We start from the raw sequence: 22,113 nt of genomic DNA, 5'->3' as shown, positions 1-22,113 counted from the left end.
AACCCTCAAGTGAGTTTCAGTTACGATATTAACCCTCAAGTGAGTTTCAGTTAAGATATTAACCCTCAAGTGAGTTTCAGTAAGGATATTAACCGTCAAGTGAGTTTCAGTTACAATATTAACCCTCAAGTGAGTTTCAGTAAGGATATTAACCCTCAAGTGAGTTTCAGTTAAGATATTCACTCTCAAGTGAGTTTCAGTAAGGATATTAACCCTCAAGTGAGTTTCAGTAAGGATATTAACCGTTAAGTGAGTTTCAGTTACAATATTAACCCTCAAGTGAGTTTCAGTTAAGATATTCACTCTCAAGTGAGTTTCAGTTACGATATTAACCCTCAAGTGAGTTTCAGTTACGATATTCACTCTCAAGTGAGTTTCAGTTAGGATATTCACTCTCAAGTGAGTTTCAGTTACAATATTAACCCTCAAGTGAGTTTCAGTAACAATATTAACCCTCAAGTGAGTTTCAGTTAAGATTTCAGTTCACTCTCAAGTGAGTTTCAGTTACGATATTAACCCTCAAGTGAGTTTCAGTTAAGATATTCACTCTCAAGTGAGTTTCAGTTACGATATTAACCCTCAAGTGAGTTTCAGTTACAATATTAACCCTCAAGTGAGTTTCAGTAAGGATATTAACCCTCAAGTGAGTTTCAGTTAAGATATTAACCCTCAAGTGAGTTTCAGTAAGGATATTAACCGTCAAGTGAGTTTCAGTTACGATATTAACCCTCAAGTGAGTTTCAGTAAGGATATTAACCCTCAAGTGAGTTTCAGTTAAGATATTCACTCTCAAGTGAGTTTCAGTTACGATATTAACCCTCAAGTGAGTTTCAGTTAAGATATTCACTCTCAAGTGAGTTTCAGTTACGATATTAACCCTCAAGTGAGTTTCAGTTACGATATTCACTCTCAAGTGAGTTTCAGTCACGATATTAACCCTCAAGTGAGTTTCAGTAAGGATATTAACCCTCAAGTGAGTTTCAGTTAAGATATTCACTCTCAAGTGAGTTTCAGTTACGATATTAACCCTCAAGTGAGTTTCAGTAAGGATATTAACCCTCAAATGAGTTTCAGTTACAATATTAACCCTCAAGTGAGTTTCAGTAAGGATATTTACCCTCAAGTGAGTTTCAGTAAGGATATTAACCCTCAAGTGAGTTTCAGTTAAGATATTCACTCTCAAGTGAGTTTCAGTTATGATATTAACCCTCAAGTGAGTTTCAGTAAGGATATTAACCCTCAAATGAGTTTCAGTTACAATATTAACCCTCAAGTGAGTTTCAGTAAGGATATTTACCCTCAAGTGAGTTTCAGTTACGATATTAACCCTCCAGTGAGTATCAGTAAGGATATTAACCCTCAAGTGAGTTTCAGTTAAGATATTCACTCTCAAGTGAGTTTCAGTTATGATATTAACCCTCAAGTGAGTTTCAGTTAGGATATTAACCCTCAAGTGAGTTTCAGTTAAGATATTAACCCTCAAGTGAGTTTCAGTAAGGATATTAACTCTCAAGTGAGTTTCTGTAAGGATATTAACTCTAAAGTGAGTTTCAGTTAAGATATTAAACCTCAAGTGAGTTTCAGTAAGGATATTAACCCTCAAGTGAAATTCAGTTAGGATATTAACCCTCAAGTGAGTTTCAGTTAAGATATTAACCCTCAAGTGAGTTTCAGTTAGGATATTAACCCTCAAGTGAGTTTCAGTTAGGGTGAATACTCTCCACTGCTTTTATAAGAACGTTGATTCTCAAGGAGGTTTTTGGTTCAGTGGTTAAAACTTGAAGGGTTTTAATTTAGATACGATGTAGTTACACTCAAGACAGCTTTTCTATTAGGATAGTAACACTCAAGAGGGTTGGAATTAAGATATTTACACTGAGCAGTTTTAATTGGAATCATGACACTCGCTTTAGGTTCAAAATTGCTGTAGGATTCTGTGTGAAGTTAACTACTTTCTCATACTTTTTTTTCATCTATGTGTCAGAGGATGCCCTACTTAGAAAAAAAAAGCAGCCTGACGTCATTGGAAATTTCTTGTTAACAGATGTTTAATCTATTTATTGGATAGACGAAGTGGTAGGAGAACCCAGTCATTAAAATCTTAAATTCTCCCTCATTAAAGTTACAGATCTCAGAAAAAATACTTCTTCCTTTGGGTAACAGATCGCAAATAAATATTTTCTCTCTAAGTAATTAACAAGCTACAGATTATTGTATTTGATTGTTTAACTTTAACCTGCTGTATGCACTTAATATAGAAACTAGAATAACAAATCACTTTGGTTTACAAGGATTGGTCAGCTTAGTGTAGGCTGTCATTACAAAGCAGTGTAGTGTGGTGATATGGTGAAATCTTAATGATATCCTGACATTGTTGTTTGTGTAAAGTGGTCAGCAACCATAGATTTAGCAGTAAAGAGAAAATGTCTAGGAAAGGTATAATTTAACTACTCTTTTATTAGTCAATCATTACCAATTACAGGATTATTTTTTATGACCACACAATAACATTCAGCAGATTTTTGATTGGTTGAAGGTTCCCATTGTTTAAATTGTGACATCATAAATTCATGGCTCCATGCGTGTTTGTAACAGCACCAAAGGGAGAGATATGGAAAGAGAGTATTGCCTATTTAGATTTTATAAGGTCATCTATAGGGTCAAGATGACCTATTTCCATAATGCTTCGTCCATCATTGTGTGCCATCTACACTTTAAAAGGTTTCTCCTTCCACATGTCTGGACAGATTTCAACCAAATTTTATCTGAAACATTAAGGTAGGGCAATCACACTTTTTATAATATAGATTAAATCCCTGGAGCTTGGGGGCGGGCCCAAACAGAGGGATCCTTTTAAATTTTGCTTTAATTTGTTTTAAAATGCTACTCCTCCTTAATGCCTGAGCAGATTTCAACCAAATGTGGTCAGTAACATCACTCGGGAGGGCAATCAGAGTTTTTATAAATGGAGTTGACTCAACCCCTGAGGATCTGAGGGTAGGGTCCAAAATAAGGAATTCAGCTAAAGTTTGCTTACTCCAGATTTGATTTCAACCAAATTTGGTCTAAAACATCACTGAGGTAGTGCAATCTTAATCTATATAAATGAAGGACAAACCTTGCAGGCAAATTGCAAGGGGTGAGTCCCTGTAGAGGATATTGGGGAATTAGGCTTTCAAATTTTTCTCCTCTAATAAGACTGAATAGATTTCAGCTAAATTTGTCCTGATACATAATCAGGTAAAGGATTGAGTCCCTAAGGGCCAATATCCCCTGATCAGGCTGATCAGGTGAAATCAGGGGATTAGCCTTTGAAATTCTTTTCCTTTCATATATCTGAACATATTTCAAACAAGCATGACTAGAAACAACATTTGATGATTGTAATCATTTCCAAAAAATACTGGATTGTTCACATTTTATTATAGTTTGATATTTTGTGAAAAGAGCACTTACATTCACATTCTCTTTGTATTTTGATCAGATGACTGTAAAGGCCTAAAGGCCACTTTGTATCAGTCTAATAGAATGTCTGTTTTGATAAATTTTTGCAAAAGTGTTTAAGTTAATTGATAAACAGAATCTTATACAAGTTTCCTATTCACATGAGATTTATAACCCAAGTATCTTGTCACAAGTTTTTCATTTTCACTCACAAGAGACTCAGTAAAATGACTGTGTAACATGTTGAGCCAGTTCTTTCCACTGTTTCTGCTTCCTATGAGGTCACAAACCCTTTTTTTCATATGAGCTCTACGAAGAAGATCAAACTTAGTGAATTTCAAAAGTCAACTTTTTATTTCTTCAGAAAAACTTGTGTGAGAATCAATGATATATGGGATACTTCTTGTTACAGTGGTTGTTAATGGGTAAGACAGGATGACATTGATTGGCTTCATTATATCTGATGTTTGCCTGTAAGCAATGTGCCATTAGTATTTATTTCTGGTAATTTTCAACCATTTAATACTCTCTTAGCAGAGTGTAATCTAGTGGCATTTCTGTCTGTGAAAGTGACAGGGGAGGTAATTTGTTTTTACAATTTGTTCCAGGATGCAAGTACACCCAGGGGGACTGGAGTGATTGTGACATGACAACTGACACCATGAGCAGAACAATGACCCTGATCTCTGGGGATGATGTTTGTGAACAGACCATCATTGTCAGAGGCAAATGTAGAAAGTGTAAGTATCCTACAGTAGCTTAATATAGATAAGTAAACTGTGTAAAAGAATTCTAGAATTCTTTCAATTTATTTTGTTGATCAGTACCTAGAAAATGATACAATGGACTTTCCTGCAATTATATAAGAATTACAATTGAAGTAGACCATGCTGAACACCATATCAATACAATTACCTATAATGAGGTAGCACATATCTACACTATCAAAATAACAGAACATATTGTTATATCTAGATTCCAATTGTGCGGAGTTATATGCATACACATTATATCAGACATATGTAAACCTGAGAGGTGCTGAAATAGACCAGAAATACTATAAAGATACATTTCTGATTACAGATTGAAAAGACATTTACACTGAATACAACAAATATGGAAAACTGAAGCTATTTGTGGAACAGGGTCATTCTGGTTCTGTATCCTGTTGTCTTATGTCTGCTTCATGTCTTACAGGGAACCAAAAAGGCCAGTGACAACAAAGAAAACACTGACCATTGATTAACACATTGTAACAACAGGATAATTCTGAAACTGACCAGTAGTGAAAACACAGATAACCAAATCAATTTAACAGGTCAAACAGGGAGATAGATGTGTAGTAGTATAGAAATGTTTATCGTTCACAATGCAAATATATCTGTACCAAGATATTAAAACATAAGATAATCAACAAATATTGCCCTGCGTCACTTTTATTCTGTATGTTATAGTAATAAACTAATATATATAACCCCCTGCTTTAGTACTGACTGTTAACTCCATATGTCTTTTTAGAATATTGTTTACACACAAGCCATCAATGAAACACAGACAAGTGACCGATAAGTTGAGAAAATTAAGATAATTGTAATCATTTTCAAATAATTTTCAAGGATTTCTGACATGAATTGCATTCATCAACATAACATATCTGAGGTCAAGCACTTCTACTTTTAGACTTTTCACCAAACACTTCTGCTTTGAGACTGTCTACCAAACACTTCTACTTTGAAACATTCCACCAAACACTTCTACTTTTAGACTTTTCACCAAACACTTCTGCTTTGAGACATTCCACCAAACACTTCTACTTTGAAACATTCCACCAAGCACTTCTGCTTTGAGACTGTCTACCAAGTATTTCTGCTTTGAGGCTGTTTACCAAGCAGTACTGATCAAACCAAAATCAAGTAGTTCTTTCTGCTCTGAGTACATCCTTATGTCTGATAAAACCAGTCTGATCACCAAGAGTACATATTTTTCTTCTGATCTTAACACACAATAATCTGTTGTTTCTAGAGATGACTGAGACATATGTTTGTGGTATCTTTCAGCTTGTAAATATGCACGTGGGCAGTGGGGAGATTGTAATCCTAGTACCAAACTGAAGGAGAGAGTGGACACCCTCAAACCTTCAGTCAGTAAGGACTTCTGTGAAAGCACCAGGAAAATACACAAAAAGTGTGGCAAAAAAGCAAAGAAAAGCAAGAAAGGTAAGTCTAAGTGGGTCATACTTCTCGTAAAAATTACTTCTTTGGACAGTCACTTCTCCCCACAGAAAAATCCCCATACAAATCACCTCTCCAAACAGACGACTACCCACACAGATCACCACAAACCACAGACAACTCCCCAAACAGATCACCTCTCCCCACAGACAACTCCCCAGACAATCACCTCTCCTCACAGACAAGTCCCCACACAGATCACCACTCCCCACAAACAACTCCCCACACAGAGCATCTCTCACCACAGACAACTCCCCACACAGACTACCTCTCCCCACAGACAACTCCCTACACAGAGCATCTCTCCCCACAGACAACTACCCACACAGATCACCACTACACACAGACAACTACCCACACAGATCACCACTCCACACAGACAACTACCCACACAGATTACCACTCCCCACAGACAACTCCCTACACAGAGCATCTCCCCCCACAGACAACTACCCACACAGATCACCACTCCACATAGACAACTACCCAAACAGATCACCACTCCCCACAAACAAAACCCCACACAGAGCATCTCTCCCCACAGACAATTCCCCACACAGATCCCCTCTCCCCACAGACAATTCCCCACACAGATTACCTCTCCCCACAGGATTGATAAATGGTTAAATACAGAAAGGGATGGAGGATTGATAAATAAAATCAACAGGTTGTTAAAGGGAGAAAGGGATGGAGGATTGATAAATAAAATCAACAGGTTGTTAAAGAGAGAAAGGGATGGAGGATTGATAAATAAAATCAACAGGTTGTTAAAGGGAGAAAGGGATGGAGGACTGATAAATAAAATCAACACATTGTTAAAGAGAGAAAGGGATGGAGGACTGATAAATAAAATCAACACATGGTTAAAGGGAGAAAGGGATGGAGGACTGATAAATAAAATCAACACATTGTTAAAGGGAGAAAGGGATGGAGGACTGATAAATAAAATCAACACATGGTTAAAGAAAGAAAGGGATGGAGGACTGATAAATAAAATCAACACATGGTTAAAGAAAGAAAGGGATGGAGGACTGATAAATAAAATCAACACATGGTTAAAGAAAGAAAGGGATGGAGGATTGATAAATAAAATCAACACATGGTTAAAGGGAGAAAGGGATGGAGGATTGATAAATAAAATCAACAGGTTGTTAAAGGGAGAAAGGGATGGAGGACTGATAAATAAAATCAACACATTGTTAAAGGGAGAAAGGGATGGAGGACTGATAAATAAAATCAACACATGGTTAAAGAAAGAAAGGGATGGAGGATTGATAAATAAAATCAACACATGGTTAAAGGGAAAAAGGGATGGAGGATTGATAAATAAAATCAACACATGATTAAAGGGAGAAAGGGATGGAGGATTGATAAATTAAATCAACACATTGTTAAAGAGAGAAAGGGATGGAGGATTGATAAATAAAATCAACACATGATTAAAGGGAGAAAGGGATGGAGGATTGATAAATTAAATCAACACATTGTTAAAGAGAGAAAGTGATGGAGGACTGATAAATAAAATCAACACATTGTTAAAGGGAGAAAGGGATGGAGGACTGATAAATAAAATCAACAGGTTGTTAAAGGGAGAAAGGGATGGAGGACTGATAAATAAAATCAACACATGGTTAAAGAAAGAAAGGGATGGAGGACTGATAAATAAAATCAACACATGGTTAAAGAAAGAAAGGGATGGAGGACTGATAAATAAAATCAACACATGGTTAAAGAAAGAAAGGGATGGAGGATTGATAAATAAAATCAACACATGGTTAAAGGGAGAAAGGGATGGAGGATTGATAAATAAAATCAACAGGTTGTTAAAGGGAGAAAGGGATGGAGGACTGATAAATAAAATCAACACATTGTTAAAGAAAGAAAGGGATGGAGGACTGATAAATAAAATCAACACATGGTTAAAGGGAAAAAGGGATGGAGGATTGATAAATAAAATCAACAGGTTGTTAAAGGGAGAAAGGGATGGAGGACTGATAAATAAAATCAACACATGGTTAAAGAAAGAAAGGGATGGAGGACTGATAAATAAAATCAACAGGTTGTTAAAGAGAGAAAGGGATGGAGGACTGATAAATAAAATCAACACATTGTTAAAGGGAGAAAGGGATGGAGGATTGATAAATTAAATCAACACATGGTTAAAGGGAGAAAGGGATGGAGGATTGATAAATAAAATCAACAGGTTGTTAAAGGGAGAAAGGGATGGAGGATTGATAAATAAAATCAACACATGGTTACAGGGAGAAAGGGATGGAGGATTGATAAATAAAATCAACAGGTTGTTAAAGGGAGAAAGGGATGGAGGATTGATAAATAAAATCAACACATTGTTAAAGAGAGAAAGGGATGGAGGACTGATAAATAAAATCAACAGTTTGTTAAAGGGAGAAAGGGATGGAGGATTGATAAATAAAATCAACAGGTTGTTAAAGGGAGAAAGGGATGGAGAATTGATAAATAAAATCAACACATTGTTACAGGGAGAAAGGGATGGAGGATTGATAAATAAAATCAACAGGTTGTTAAAGGGAGAAAGGGATGGAGGACTGATAAATAAAATCAACACATAGTTAAAGGGAGAAAGGGATGGAGGATTGATAAATAAAATCAACAGGTTGTTAAAGAGAAAAAGGAATGGAGGATTGATAAATAAAATCAACAGGTTGTTAAAGAGAGAAAGGAATGGAGGATTGATAAATAAAATCAACACATTGTTAAAGAGAGAAAGGGATGGAGGATTGATAAATAAAATCAACAGGTTGTTAAAGAAAGAAAGGGATGAAGGATTGATAAATAAAATCAACAGGTTGTTAAAGGGAGAAAGGAATGGAGGATTGATAAATAAAATCAACAGGTTGTTAAAGGGAGAAAGGGATGGAGGATTGATAAATAAAATCAACACATTGTTAAAGAGAGAAAGGGATGGAGGACTGATAAATAAAATCAACAGTTTGTTAAAGGGAGAAAGGGATGGAGGACTGATAAATAAAATCAACACATTGTTACAGGGAGAAAGGGATGGAGGACTGATAAATAAAATCAACAGGTTGTTAAAGGGAGAAAGGGATGGAGGACTGATAAATAAAATCAACACATAGTTAAAGGGAGAAAGGGATGGAGGATTGATAAATAAAATCAACAGGTTGTTAAAGAGAGAAAGGAATGGAGGATTGATAAATAAAATCAACACATTGTTAAAGAGAGAAAGGGATGGAGGACTGATAAATAAAATCAACAGGTTGTTAAAGGGAGAAAGGGATGGAGGACTGATCAATAAAATCAACAGGTTGTTACAGGGAGAAAGGGATGGAGGACTGATAAATAAAATCAACACATGGTTAAAGGGAAAAAGGGATGGAGGACTGATAAATAAAATCAACAGGTTGTTAAAGGGAGAAAGGGATGGAGGACTGATCAATAAAATCAACAGGTTGTTAAAGGCAGAAAGGGATGGAGGACTGATAAATAAAATCAACAGGTTGTTAAAGAAAGAAAGGGATGGAGGACTGATAAATAAAATCAACAGGTTGTTACAGGGAGAAAGGGATGGAGGACTGATCAATAAAATCAACAGGTTGTTAAAGGCAGAAAGGGATGGAGGACTGATCAATAAAATCAACAGGTTGTTAAAGGCAGAAAGGGATGGAGAACTGATCAATAAAATCAACAGGTTGTTAAAGAAAGAAAGGGATGGAGGACTGATAAATAAAATCAACACATTGTTAAAGAAAGAAAGGGATGGAGGACTGATAAATAAAATCAACAGGTTGTTAAAGGGAGAAAGGGCTGGAGGACTGATAAATAAAATCAACACATTGTTAAAGAAAGAAAGGGATGGAGGACTGATAAATAAAATCAACAGGTTGTTAAAGGGAGAAAGGGATGGAGGACTGATAAATAAAATCAAAACACTGTTCCTTAGAGATGAAGCATAGATAGCCAACAAGGATCAATCCTTCAATAGTTTAGAAGAGGATATTAAGGAAGAAGTGGTATGAGAGATTGTTCAGATTTCCAGGGGATTTTTGTCCCCTGCAGTCCTAAGTAAATAGCACTTTGATGCCTGTGTAGGTTTGGGTAGCGATGGTCTCTATCATTGATAATGACAGAGAGTAGTCTGGGATTAGTATTACAGGGTTCTGATGAATGCTGAACTTTTTGTGGTAATGGGTCTGTGTAAGATATCACCTCTTGTGATTGCCTTCATTCCTTCCAACATGGTTAGCACCTTCTCTGTGGGTTTTAATGGAGGCTAGGGCTAGGAGATATAGCCATTCATTTGACTTAAAGGATCATTACATTCCAACACTCCAACTCATTAATTCATGATGGAGGTTTAGCAGACTGTCCTTAGATAGGGTGGCATGGATACCGTTGCCTCCTAGCTATTACATCTCTCTGTTATCTGTACTTAATCAAGTAATACATATATCAGTGAGTTTTCCGGCTACTCACTTGAATTAGCCAATTTCATTATTTGTGTTGCAGTCTTTTGTAATAAAAACAGTTCTAATTGTTACAAATTTAGACTTTCCTGTAACCATTTTGATTGCCTGCTGAGAATTTGTGCTGGTTTAAGTAGCAAGGCTTGTGAATGTCATTCAATGATTGGATAGGTAATGTGAAACAGTACCTGTGCATTAGGACTCATTTATTACACATGACAAAGTGTAATAATATTTGGTTTAACCTAGAGTAGGATAATATTGTCCTCAGCTGTAGTTAGCTCTCCAAAATCCAATCAAATTGTCAAAGATGCTGTTTGTGTCATGTATTCCAATTTTCTACTTTCATTATAATATTTAGTGTCCATGTAAATTTGCTTTTTCAAAATTACACCGAAGAAAATTAGATTAATCAAGGCTCCAATGGCAAAATTGTGTTGGTACACTTAAGTCTCTATGACGATCAACAAGAAACCAATATAAAGAAAAAAAGTGGGGAAAAAAATCCTATTACGATGTCAATTAAGAAATGATGTATGTTGTAACAGAGGAGGATCGATGAATTTCTCATTCTTTCTTACATAACGACTTAGTAGTGACAACATGGTGACAAGAAACAATATGCTACCATACACAATGTTAAAGGAATAGATGCCACCTTAACCTGTATTTTGTCATGGTTGCAAGAAATAATTGCCACAATACACTGTGAGTTGTCATGGTTACCAGAAATGGTTGCAACAATATCTGTTTTTCATGTTGTCTTCAGGTATGGCAGTCACAATATCCTGTATATTGTCATAGTTACCAGGAATGACTGCGACAATATTCAATGTGTTGTCATAGATACCAGAAATGGCTGCAAATATAGACTGTAAACCATAATGATTCAATAGAATGACAATAGCCTTGTTTAGGTGTAGTCATCAATTTGTGCATGTTGTGGAGGAAAAATGATGGAGATACTTTATGTAGGCTAATAGTGCTTCATATAACATTTGTGCAGCAATTTTCTAAACTTAAATAAATTCCAAACTGAGATGAAAATTCTGTTAAAAACTAAAATTTGTTATAGAAGCTGAACAATGTTATGTTGGTGTCTTTATTTCAACCCTTAAGCTAGCTCACTCTCCAAGTAACCTAAGAGCTAATCTTGAACTCCTAGTTTACTGTGCCAGCAGCGGTAGGATGGATAATACACATTTTTATCTACTAGATCGATCTGGTTTGCAAAGAACTGCTTTATACAAAAACTTTTTTGAATATATATGTCTTTTGTAGAATAGCTCGTTTCATTTCAAGGTCTTTTCTCCTAAACTTGTACATAAAAATAATTACATGGCAAAGAGCAGCTCCTCTTGTGCAGCTAAATATACAGTCAATATCATGATAGCTACTGGGAAAGTCAGAATTTAAACATTATTTTAAAAGTGGTAGTTACAGAGCCAGACAGGCCATTGTACACACTGCAGAGACACTGATTATAACAATAGATAATGGGGACCTGAAGTATCTATACAGTGGTAACACTGAAGTAAGCATGTGATACTGTGTGAACATAGACATAAAGTTATACCTCAAAGTTATGCCTTTCCAGAATTTCTGTGTACATGCCTAGTTCTAACACTCTGTTTACTCTCTGCACGATGTAATGTAAGAGAGCTTTCACCCTACATGCTGTAGCAACAAGTCGCTGTACCAGTAGTATCATAGGACCCTGACGTTACGCCATAAGAATATATGCTAAGAAATACCTGTACTCCATGATAAAAACATACTATTATCGTATACAGGCAATTTTATAGCGATTATCAGATAATCTTACTGAGAGAATGTCAGACGCCTTTGGTAATTTATACAACAGGCTTCTAATTTACTGAAGTGGTGCAAAATTCGAGCATGACAAGGAAAATGACATTTTCTGCGGTTCTATTGACATGATTATGACAGCCGTGATAAACTGCTCCTATTTAAACATTCATGAATGAAATATACATGCTGTGTGGTTATGCAATAAATGTTGAATAAATGGAACAGACATGGAGCGAATTCAAATTCAGTAGAGTTTCCATGTCCTGGTATCAAACACAAACAATTCTGTCCTGTTTCAGATATTTCAAATTTAGATGTTGCATAATTCATGTATGTTTGATTTCATATTGTTTTTGAAAGAAACTATAATTGATGAAACATTTTCCCTGTTAAGGAATAGTTGATGGAATTGTTGTTCTGATTCTATATTTCCTGGCATGCTCCCAAAATACCCAACTGTCAAACAGATATTTCCGTTTAATTACTTCAAGGCACGAGTGTCTGGATACAATCCAGGAAACTAACTCTATCAGGAAGTGTCTAGGTGTCTTCATCTCTCTCATAGATATCTACAGGACAGTTTTATCAGGGAGTATCTAGGTGTCTTCATCTCTCTCATAGATATCTACAGGACAGTTTTATCAGGGAGTGTCTAGGTGTCTTCATCTCTCTCATAGATATCTACAGGATACACAATATTTACACATATTCACACCCCCCCCCCCCCAATTCCACTTCCCTTTCGTTAGAGATACATGATATTTACACTTATTCATCCCCCATCCTCCCCCTCCCCTCCTCTGCTCTCCCAATAGGATATATGATTATTGATACATATTCAACCCCCATCCCTACCCCACCAACCCCTGACCCCCATCTTACTTTCTCTTTACTTTGAACAGGTGTTGTCTGTCCAGGGACATTGGTGGAATCTACAAAAACTTGATCAACTATTGATCAATAAATAGTTACATAATAACCTGTATTTGTGTTACACTACTGACATCCCTCCATACAGAGCAAAATATCATATAAATATGTATGTTTTTTACCAGTGTTGGTATTTCACATCAATACTGGTACTACTTTAAGTTTTATTTTATACTTTGACCAAACGAAACTCACAAGTTTGAATTTTAAATGTTTTAGTTCCGTTGATGGAGGCTGTCATGTCCATGCCCTGCAAGTAGTTCAGCTGTACTCATCTTTCTAACAAACAAAATGTCATAAGCATTTTAACAGCAGTGCTCATCACCGTTCTTTTTTCCAGTGTTGGCAGTAAACAGAATCTATATCATTTTGTACCAGTTTCATCAGCATGCATCAAAGATCAGTTGAACGTTGGGTGGAAAATGCTTCAGACAGATTGGAAACTTCTCAAACATTTCTGTAAAGAAAAAACTTGTTTAAGGATAAATATGGCTGTCATGTGAATCAGCCCTGTTACAGACATGGAGGTGTTGTTCCTCCATGGCTTTGTACCAACTGAAGTGCCTAGTGAAAAACCAATATTGTACTGTTCAACACGTTTTGATATTTTTGAGAACATCCTTGTTGCTCTGTCACCACTAAAGCTAAGCTACAAAACCCTATTAGGTATCAAATTCTTATGTTATCTGTTTGATACTTCCCCATACTGTATATTGTGTTTAGTGCAGGTATCTAATTTTTACAAATTTAACAATCCTTTTTAAAATCACAAAAAAATAAAGCAGTAAAATTTGCATGTTTTCCTTCTACTGTTAATGTATACATTTATAAAGCTGATTTACCTTCATGTGTCTCAACATTTCCAAGTCATGAATACTTCTGATAAATAAACGCCAGTCCATATGTTGATCTCTTATCTAGTGCATTATAAAATATATATTCAATGTCTGATGTTCAAATTACAAATAGTGAATGAAGTAAAGGTCGTTGGACATTTTTTCAGAGCAAATATACTCCAGTGTACAGTACATTTCCTATAACATCACTTGTCAAGCAAAATGTTCAATGATATATTAATTGTTGGTGGTGCTCCACTGTAAAGCACCATTTCACAACCAATTACTTTCACAAGTGAGATATGTTTTGTAGTGGGATAGCTCTGTACTATGGCAGTAGATGGATACTGTAGTAGAATGTGACTAGGGTATAGCGGAATGTTAATTGTAAATGGTTATAAAAGGTTACTTTCCAGTTTGAAGACAATAAAGGTCAGACTGGAATTGATATTTGTATCGTTATCTGTACTGAAAATAGTGTAAAAATTATTTTATCAATCACAAGCAATAAACATAACTTTAACATCACTAAACTATTATACAAACATCATTTAAAAAACCACTTTAAATAGGACAACAATTCAGTTTGTTTCAATTTTCCCCCAACAAAATGGCCTTTCAATCGATATACAAGAAGAAAGCTTTAACAAAGACACCACATTGCTACCATTACTTATACTATCAGTAAATTTAGGCCCATTTTTCTACTCATGTTGCAGGATTACACCCATCTGTACGTTAACGAAATGAGTTTTATGAGAATATAAAAGGCGTAATCTGTGAATCATAAACACCACAAACGCTGAGTTTAGGAAGGTCTACAAAAGTGTGGTTTAGAGATGTAGAAAAATGGCAGAAGTTGCAGTCTTATCATTGTAAACAATAATTTGGTTTTATGTTTAATATATCTAAACGTGATGGATGTTTTGTGGCTTTTTAGAAGAAAAACATAACTACAGGTTATCATCTTATTCTCATCTCCTAATAGCTGGTACCATATCATCGCTTTAAATATCAGCACTTTATCTCCATAGTGATATCAATTTGTAGGTATAAACACACCTACTTTATAGAAACAACATTCTGGGGGACTTCAGGGCAGAACAACCATTGTCTGATGTTATCTGTGACAGGAGGGTAAGTGTGTTGAGGGCTGCTGATGCTAGTCAGGTGATGTTATCTGTGACAGGAGGGTAAGTGTGTTCAGGACTGCTGATGCTAGTCAGGTGATGTTATCTGTGACAGGAGGGTAAGTGTGTTGAGGGCTGCTGATGCTAGTCAGCTGATGTTATCTGTGACAGATGGGTAAGTGTGTTGAGGGTTGCTGATGCTAGTCAGTTGACGTTATCTGTGACAGGAGGGTAAGTGTTGAGGGCTGCTGATGCTAGTCAGTTGACGTTATCTGTGACAGGAGGGTAAGTGTTGAGGGCTGCTGATGCTAGTCACAAGGACTGGTGATACATTTAGATAAATTAAGCTAGGTCCCCAGATCTGTTCATGCAGAATGTCTATTGATCTTTCTTATCAAAGAGCAACAGCTAATTGTAAATCCCATTACTAAATCAAGAGAGATGCTGTCTTTGCAAAAAGGACAACTAAGGTCCCTATGTCATTATTGGTAGAGAGTTCTTTGTCATACAACACCCAGGCACTGTATTTCAGCTATTTAAACAAGCTATATTGGAATGGACACATTTTCCTCCTTTATACTGGGTTAGGCTACACCAGGTTCCTGTGTCTGAGTGAGTAGAGTTTTCCCTTTGTAAGCTAGGAAACATCAGGATCCTGTGTCTGAGTGAGCAGTGTTTTCCACTTTGTAAGCTAGGACATATCAGGGTCCTGTGTTTGAGTAAGCAGAGAAGATCTTGTGTTAGTGAGTAGAGTTTATTACTTTCAGAGCTAGCTACACACCAGGCACCTGTGTCGTCTGGTCTTACTTTGTCAGCTAGCTACACACCAGGAGCCTATGTCATCTTGCCTTACTTTGTAAGCTAGCTACACACCAGGTACCTGTGTTGTCTGTCCTTACTTTGTCAGCTAGCTACACACCAGGAGCCTGTATCTGGCTTACTTTGTCAGCTAGCTACACAACAGGAGCCTGTGTCGTCTGTCCTTACTTTGTCAGCTAGCTACACACCAGGTTCCTGTGTTGTCTGTCCTTACTTTGTCAGCTAGCTACACACCAGGAGCCTGTATCTGGCCTTACTTTGTCAGCTAGCTACACACCAGGAGTCTGTGTTGTCTGTCCTTACTTTGTCAGCTAGCTACACACCAGGAGCCTGTGTTGTCTGTCCTTACTTTGTCAGCTAGCTACACACCAGGTTCCTGTGTTGTCTGTCCTTACTTTGTCAGCTAGCTACACACCAGGAGCCTGTGTCTGGCCTTACTTTGTCAGCTAGCTACACACCAGGAGTCTGTGTTATCTGTCCTTACTTTTTCAGCTAGCAACAAACCAGGAGCCTGTGTCGTCTGTCCTTACTTTGTCAGCTAGCTACACACCAGGAGCCTGTGTCGTCTGCTCTTACTTTTTCAGCTAGCTACACACCAGGAGCCTGTGTTGTCAGGCCTTAATTTGTCAGCTAGCTACACACCAGGGGCCTGTGTCTGGCCTTGCTTTTTCAGCTAGCTACACACCAGGAGCCTGTGTTGTCAGACCTTACTTTGTCAGCTAGCTACACACCTGGAGCCTGTGTCTGGCTTTGCTTTGTCAGCTAGCTACACACCAGGAGCCTGTGTCATCTGGCCTTGCTTTGTCAGCTAGCTACACACCAGGAGCCTGTGTCTGGCCTTACTTTGTCAGCTAGCTACACACCAGGAGCCTGTGTCTGGCGTTGCTTTGTCAGCTAGCTACACATCAGGAGCCTGTGTTGTCTGGCCTTACTTTGTCAGCTAGCTACACACCAGGAGCCTGTGTCGTCTGTCCTTACTTTGTCAGCTAGCTACACACCAGGTTCCTGTGTTGTCTGTCCTTACTTTGTCAGCTAGCTACACACCAGGAGCCTGTATCTGGCCTTACTTTGTCAGCTAGCTACACACCAGGAGTCTGTGTTGTCTGTCCTTACTTTGTCAGCTAGCTACACACCAGGAGCCTGTATCTGGCCTTACTTTGTCAGCAAGCTACACACCAGGAGCCTGTGTCGTCTGCTCTTACTTTTTCAGCTAGCTACACACCAGAAGCCTGTGTCGTCTGCTCTTACTTTTTCAACTAGCTACACACCAGGAGCCTGTGTTGTCAGGCCTTGATTTGTCAGCTAGCTACACACCAGGAGCCTGTGTCTGGCCTTGCTTTTTCAGCTAGCTACACACCAGGAGCCTGTGTTGTCAGGCCTTACTTTTTCAGCTAGCTACACACCAGGAGCCTGTGTCTGGCCTTGCTTTGTCAGCTAGCTACACACCAGGAGTCTGTGTCTGTCCTTGCTTTGTCAGCTAGCTACACACCAGGAGCCTGTGTCTGTCCTTGCTTTGTCAGCTAGCTACACACCAGGAGTCTGTGTCTGTCCTTGCTTTGTCAGCTAGCTACACACCAGGAGCCTGTGTCTGGCCTTACTTTGTCAGCTAGCTACACACCAGGAGCGTGTGTCTGGCGTTGCTTTGTCAGCTAGCTACACATCAGGAGCCTGTGTTGTCTGGCCTTACTTTGTCAGCTAGCTACACACCAGGAGCCTGTGTCATCTGTCCTTACTTTGTCAGCTAGCTACACACCAGGTTCCTGTGTTGTCTGTCCTTACTTTGTCAGCTAGCTACACACCAGGAGCCTGTATCTGGCCTTACTTTGTCAGCTAGCTACACACCAGGAGTCTGTGTTGTCTGTCCTTACTTTGTCAGCTAGCTACACACCAGGAGCCTGTATCTGGCCTTACTTTGTCAGCAAGCTACACACCAGGAGCCTGTGTCGTCTGCTCTTACTTTTTCAGCTAGCTACACACCAGAAGCCTGTGTCGTCTGCTCTTACTTTTTCAACTAGCTACACACCAGGAGCCTGTGTTGTCAGGCCTTGATTTGTCAGCTAGCTACACACCAGGAGCCTGTGTCTGGCCTTGCTTTTTCAGCTAGCTACACACCAGGAGCCTGTGTTGTCAGGCCTTACTTTTTCAGCTAGCTACACACCAGGAGCCTGTGTCTGGCCTTGCTTTGTCAGCTAGCTACACACCAGGAGTCTGTGTCTGTCCTTGCTTTGTCAGCTAGCTACACACCAGGAGCCTGTGTCATCTGTCCTTGCTTTGTCAGCTAGCTACACACCAGGAGCCTGTGTCTGTCCTTGCTTTGTCAGCTAGCTACACACCAGGAGCCTGTGTCATCTGGCCTTGCTTTGTCAGCTAGCTACACACCAGGAGCCTGTGTCTGGCCTTGCTTTGTCAGCTAGCTACACACCAGGAGTCTGTGTCTGTCCTTGCTTTGTCAGCTAGCTACACACCAGGAGCCTGTGTCATCTGTCCTTGCTTTGTCAGCTAGCTACACACCAGGAGCCTGTATCTGGCCTTACTTTGTCAGCTAGCTACACACCAGGAGCCTGTGTCTGGCATTGCTTTGTCAGCTAGCTACACATCAGGAGCCTGTGTTGTCTGTCCTTACTTTGTCAGCTAGCTACACACCAGGAGTCTTTGTCTGTCCTTGCTTTGTCAGCTAGCTACACAACAGGAGCCTGTGTCATCTGGCCTTGCTTTGTCAGCTAGCTACACACCAGGAGCCTTGTCTGGCCTTACTTTTTCAGCTAGCTACACACCAGGAGCCTATGTCTGGCCTTGCTTTGTCAGCTAGCTACACACCAGGAGCCTGTGTCATCTGGCCTTACTTTGTCAGCTAGCTACACACCAGGAGTCTGTGTCTGTCCTTACTTTGTCAGCTAGCTACACACCAGGAGTCTGTGTCGTCTGGCCTTACTTTGTCAGCTAGCTACACACCAGGAGCCTGTGTCTTGCCTTGCTTTGTCAGCTAGCTACACACGAGAAGTCTGTGTCGTCTGGCCTTACTTTGTCAGCTAGCTACACACTAGGAGTCTGTATCGTCTGGCCATCTTAGAGAGTTTGGTGTCTTCCTTCATGTGATTAATTAAGTACTTACATAAATATAGATCTGTTTTATTTATTTTTAGGGTAATTTGTCTTTGAAGTTCAGACATACATGATGTATACATATCTGACAGCACCACCCTCATTTGAGGGAAAGGGCAGATTGGAAATGTTGGAAATTTTAGTGCCAGATATATATACTACAAATCTGACAATAATTCCTAAATTAAGGGACGAATGTGGGGTTACTATCTGAAGTTCAGCCTGGCCAGTCATCCATATTGTAGATAGTAAAATAGTATTTATCAGATCACTTGAAAACAACAGTTTATTGGTTACTTCTCTGTTGAATATACACGTACTATGTATTTGCCATGGAATATGGTATGAGCAGAATATATATCCCCGACAATTACACTGATTACCCTCTGTATCAAGATAATAGGTCTGCCATCAGAAGTTAATGATCCATACAGAATTACTATATAGGGACAAGAACTCTCCAATGTATAGACTCCCTAATGGTATATATTATACATGAGGAGGATAGAATCGGAAACTGAATAGCCCACTAAACTTTTCCAAAGGGAATGGTTCCCTGAGTAAGCAGGTTGACTCAGTTTTAAGAAAACTGCTGGCCTGTAACGAAGACCCTTTGTAATAAATATCTTTATGATTAGTATGTACTTAATTAGAAATTAGTGAGACAATATCAATAGCCCACCATATTGAAACAACAAATGTTTCATTTGAATCCTGACATTAACAGGGCATTTGTTTTCATCTGTGATTTTTTTTTGTGACTGAAATCTTAATTTTTGTCAATAAAGGAATGTTTTGCACTTGTTGATCAGGGCAGCCTTTTAGGCGATCCTTTGCTGTTGTTGGTGAGGGTTTTCTTTCTTCTCAATCACTATGGGACCATTTGTCCTTATTCACCACAGAATTCTTTACTGTAGTTGAGCAAGGTAACCTTTGTTCTTGTTGACAAGGGAAGGTTTTAGTTTTATTGACTGATATTCTAATGAGGTTCTTGTGAAGACACGGCTAACAGATATGTTTTGGCTATTGACAAACTGATGCTAATAGGTTTTCACTTTGAAGCTGCCATGTCTTTTACACAAAAGGCATTTAGTTGGACATCAAAAACAAAAGAATATACCAAACGTTTAACATAAGCTTATTTGTAGCACACATTTGAAACTATAGCAACCAGGCTTACTAACAAGAATCACATACGTCCAGCCTCATATCACACAAACAAATTATTATTTCTCAATGATATCATTATGATGACCATGAAACTTCCACATTATATTCATTAACCTATATCTCCTAATACTATGTGATGAGTTTGTCTGTCAGTTGCTAATATCTTGCATGGAAATTGTGATATTGGGAGTAGACCGAAGAATATTAATCATTTATGGCATGTGATCAAAATAGGTTGGGGATGTGTGGAATTGCTATCCAGAAATGGAAATTTCACAATAGGGGAACTAAAATCATCAAAATTTGTTGTAGAAAAGACCAAGGTAAGCAGCTGATGTAGCAGAGTCTGTCATGTTCTTGATTTCCAATGGTAGATGGTATATACAATTTCTTGCTTTTAAAGTAAAAAAAAAAAAAGACATCATCAATATATTTGAAAGTTAAAATGAAGGACTTTGTGACCTGTTTTGATAAGCTCTTTGATAAACTCAGCCTTGTTTTAAAATAAAAACAAGTCAACCAAGAGAGCTGGGAAATATGTTTTATAATATTGTTGATAACGAAAGTCTTAAAAATGGTTACATGTATGAACAATTACGTGGCCATTTGATATTCCAGAATATAAAGTCTATTCAACATAGAAGCTTTTTAAATCTATTCAATATGTGTGAATTTTTCTTTACTTAAATCGTCTCTATATGACAAATATAGAAAGTGCTACATCCGTTGGATTCAGTATTACTGACATCAGCTTCATTGGTAATAATCAACAATGTTCACTAGACCACTAAAACAGAGGCCATAACTCAGTTCCTGGAATATTAGCTGATATTTAGTTGACAGTTGATGTTTGATGGGATCATTAAAAAGCTGCTAAATTACTCGCAATTTCTGAAATACCATGGAAGTAGGACAGAATTTTCATAAAACATATACACATGGTTTATTGTGCTGGTGTAATCACTCCTGAATCAGCAATAACATTGTCTATTGGTAGCCCTTATCACAGATACAATAGCTTGAAGTAATTGTTACAATATATAACTATTTCTATAAATAGTCTATGTCTATATTAAGTTTTTACCTGTATATGACTAGTCTTTCACGGTAATTATTGTAAACTGTAAGTCCGGTCCTGTGCACATTGTACATCTCATTACAGTTAAGCTTCAATGGTGTCCAGTGGAGATAAATGTAACAACTAAAGTCCCATTCTTTTTATACTGGTTGTAATATATGAAACCAGAGGAAAATGTTCATAATATTTTGTTAAGTTCTGAAGTTCTCGCTCTAAAAGAATAATGTAACATAGACAAGGTAAACCTGTGAACCCTTGATTTAAAGGTAGATTTTGTCTTTTTTGTACACAGAAGTCTTTGTTTTTTGGTAATTTATTGGAATCAGATTTTGAGGTTGTTCTGCTCATAATTAGAAGATAACATTGAGGGTGTTTGTATATATTTATGAAGAACAATTGCATATCAGTATCACTATACATGTACATCTAGTGCCCCTTTTAACACAATACCTTATTGACTTTTTTTGTGAAATATTATGTAATGTTTATAACAATTTTATTCTGTTAAACTTATATATAACCATGGTGAAATTTCCCTGGAGTAATGCCAGGTGTGAAAGAATGGTATCAACTTAATTTGTATTACAACAAGAATTATGTGTCAGGCTTACAAAAAAGCGAAATTCAACGGGAAGCTATGTTTAAGATAAAACCAATCTTTCAGTACTCTTTAATATATCATCTTCAATCCAACTGATTACAGGATAACTACTTTCTTTTATCAATTTCAATTACATTGCCGATACAAAAAAATGCTAAACACATGCATTCCTGCTCTCAAACTCTAGCCCCTCATTGAAGGTGTGAATGGTGCTGTTGAAGTGACTTATACATCACATGTAAGCCAAATGAATCATCAGGAAGCCACTGACAGCTTCCTCAACTCAACATTCTTACTCTCTTCTCCATATGTCAGACAAGTTTAGATAAACTTTCTCGATTACATAGTTTATTTTAAGATGTTCAATAACAGAATTAATGCTGTAAAACATTCTTGTCTGATTGAGAAATTTTTGTAGATATGTTTTGTCTACAAAAGATTGCTTCTGACAGATGGTGAATGCAACTGGTTAAAAGGCATCGTGTAAATAGTGA

At 37.7% G+C, this 22,113-nt stretch overlaps 1 protein-coding gene across 3 annotated transcripts in view; it reads left to right on the top strand.

Moving 5' to 3' along the window:
- LOC132556909 (uncharacterized) overlaps positions 1-22,113 on the top strand; it is an 87,422-nt gene that overhangs the window by 60,368 nt on the left and 4,941 nt on the right. For all 3 annotated transcript variants that reach the window (XM_060221366.1, XM_060221364.1, XM_060221365.1), the window contains 2 exons: positions 4,053-4,184; positions 5,502-5,660. In XM_060221366.1, coding sequence (XP_060077349.1) covers positions 4,053-4,184; positions 5,502-5,660 — 291 coding nt within the window. The remainder of the gene's footprint in view (positions 1-4,052; positions 4,185-5,501; positions 5,661-22,113) is intronic.

Source organism: Ylistrum balloti, unplaced genomic scaffold (genome assembly GCF_031769215.1).
Source record: "Ylistrum balloti isolate Yb309-2 unplaced genomic scaffold, AGI_CSIRO_Ybal_v1 Utg370600, whole genome shotgun sequence".
Taxonomy (NCBI): domain Eukaryota; kingdom Metazoa; phylum Mollusca; class Bivalvia; order Pectinida; family Pectinidae; genus Ylistrum; species Ylistrum balloti.
The sequence above is the reverse complement of the archived record's forward strand: the minus strand, read 5'-3'. Positions and strand labels throughout refer to the sequence as shown.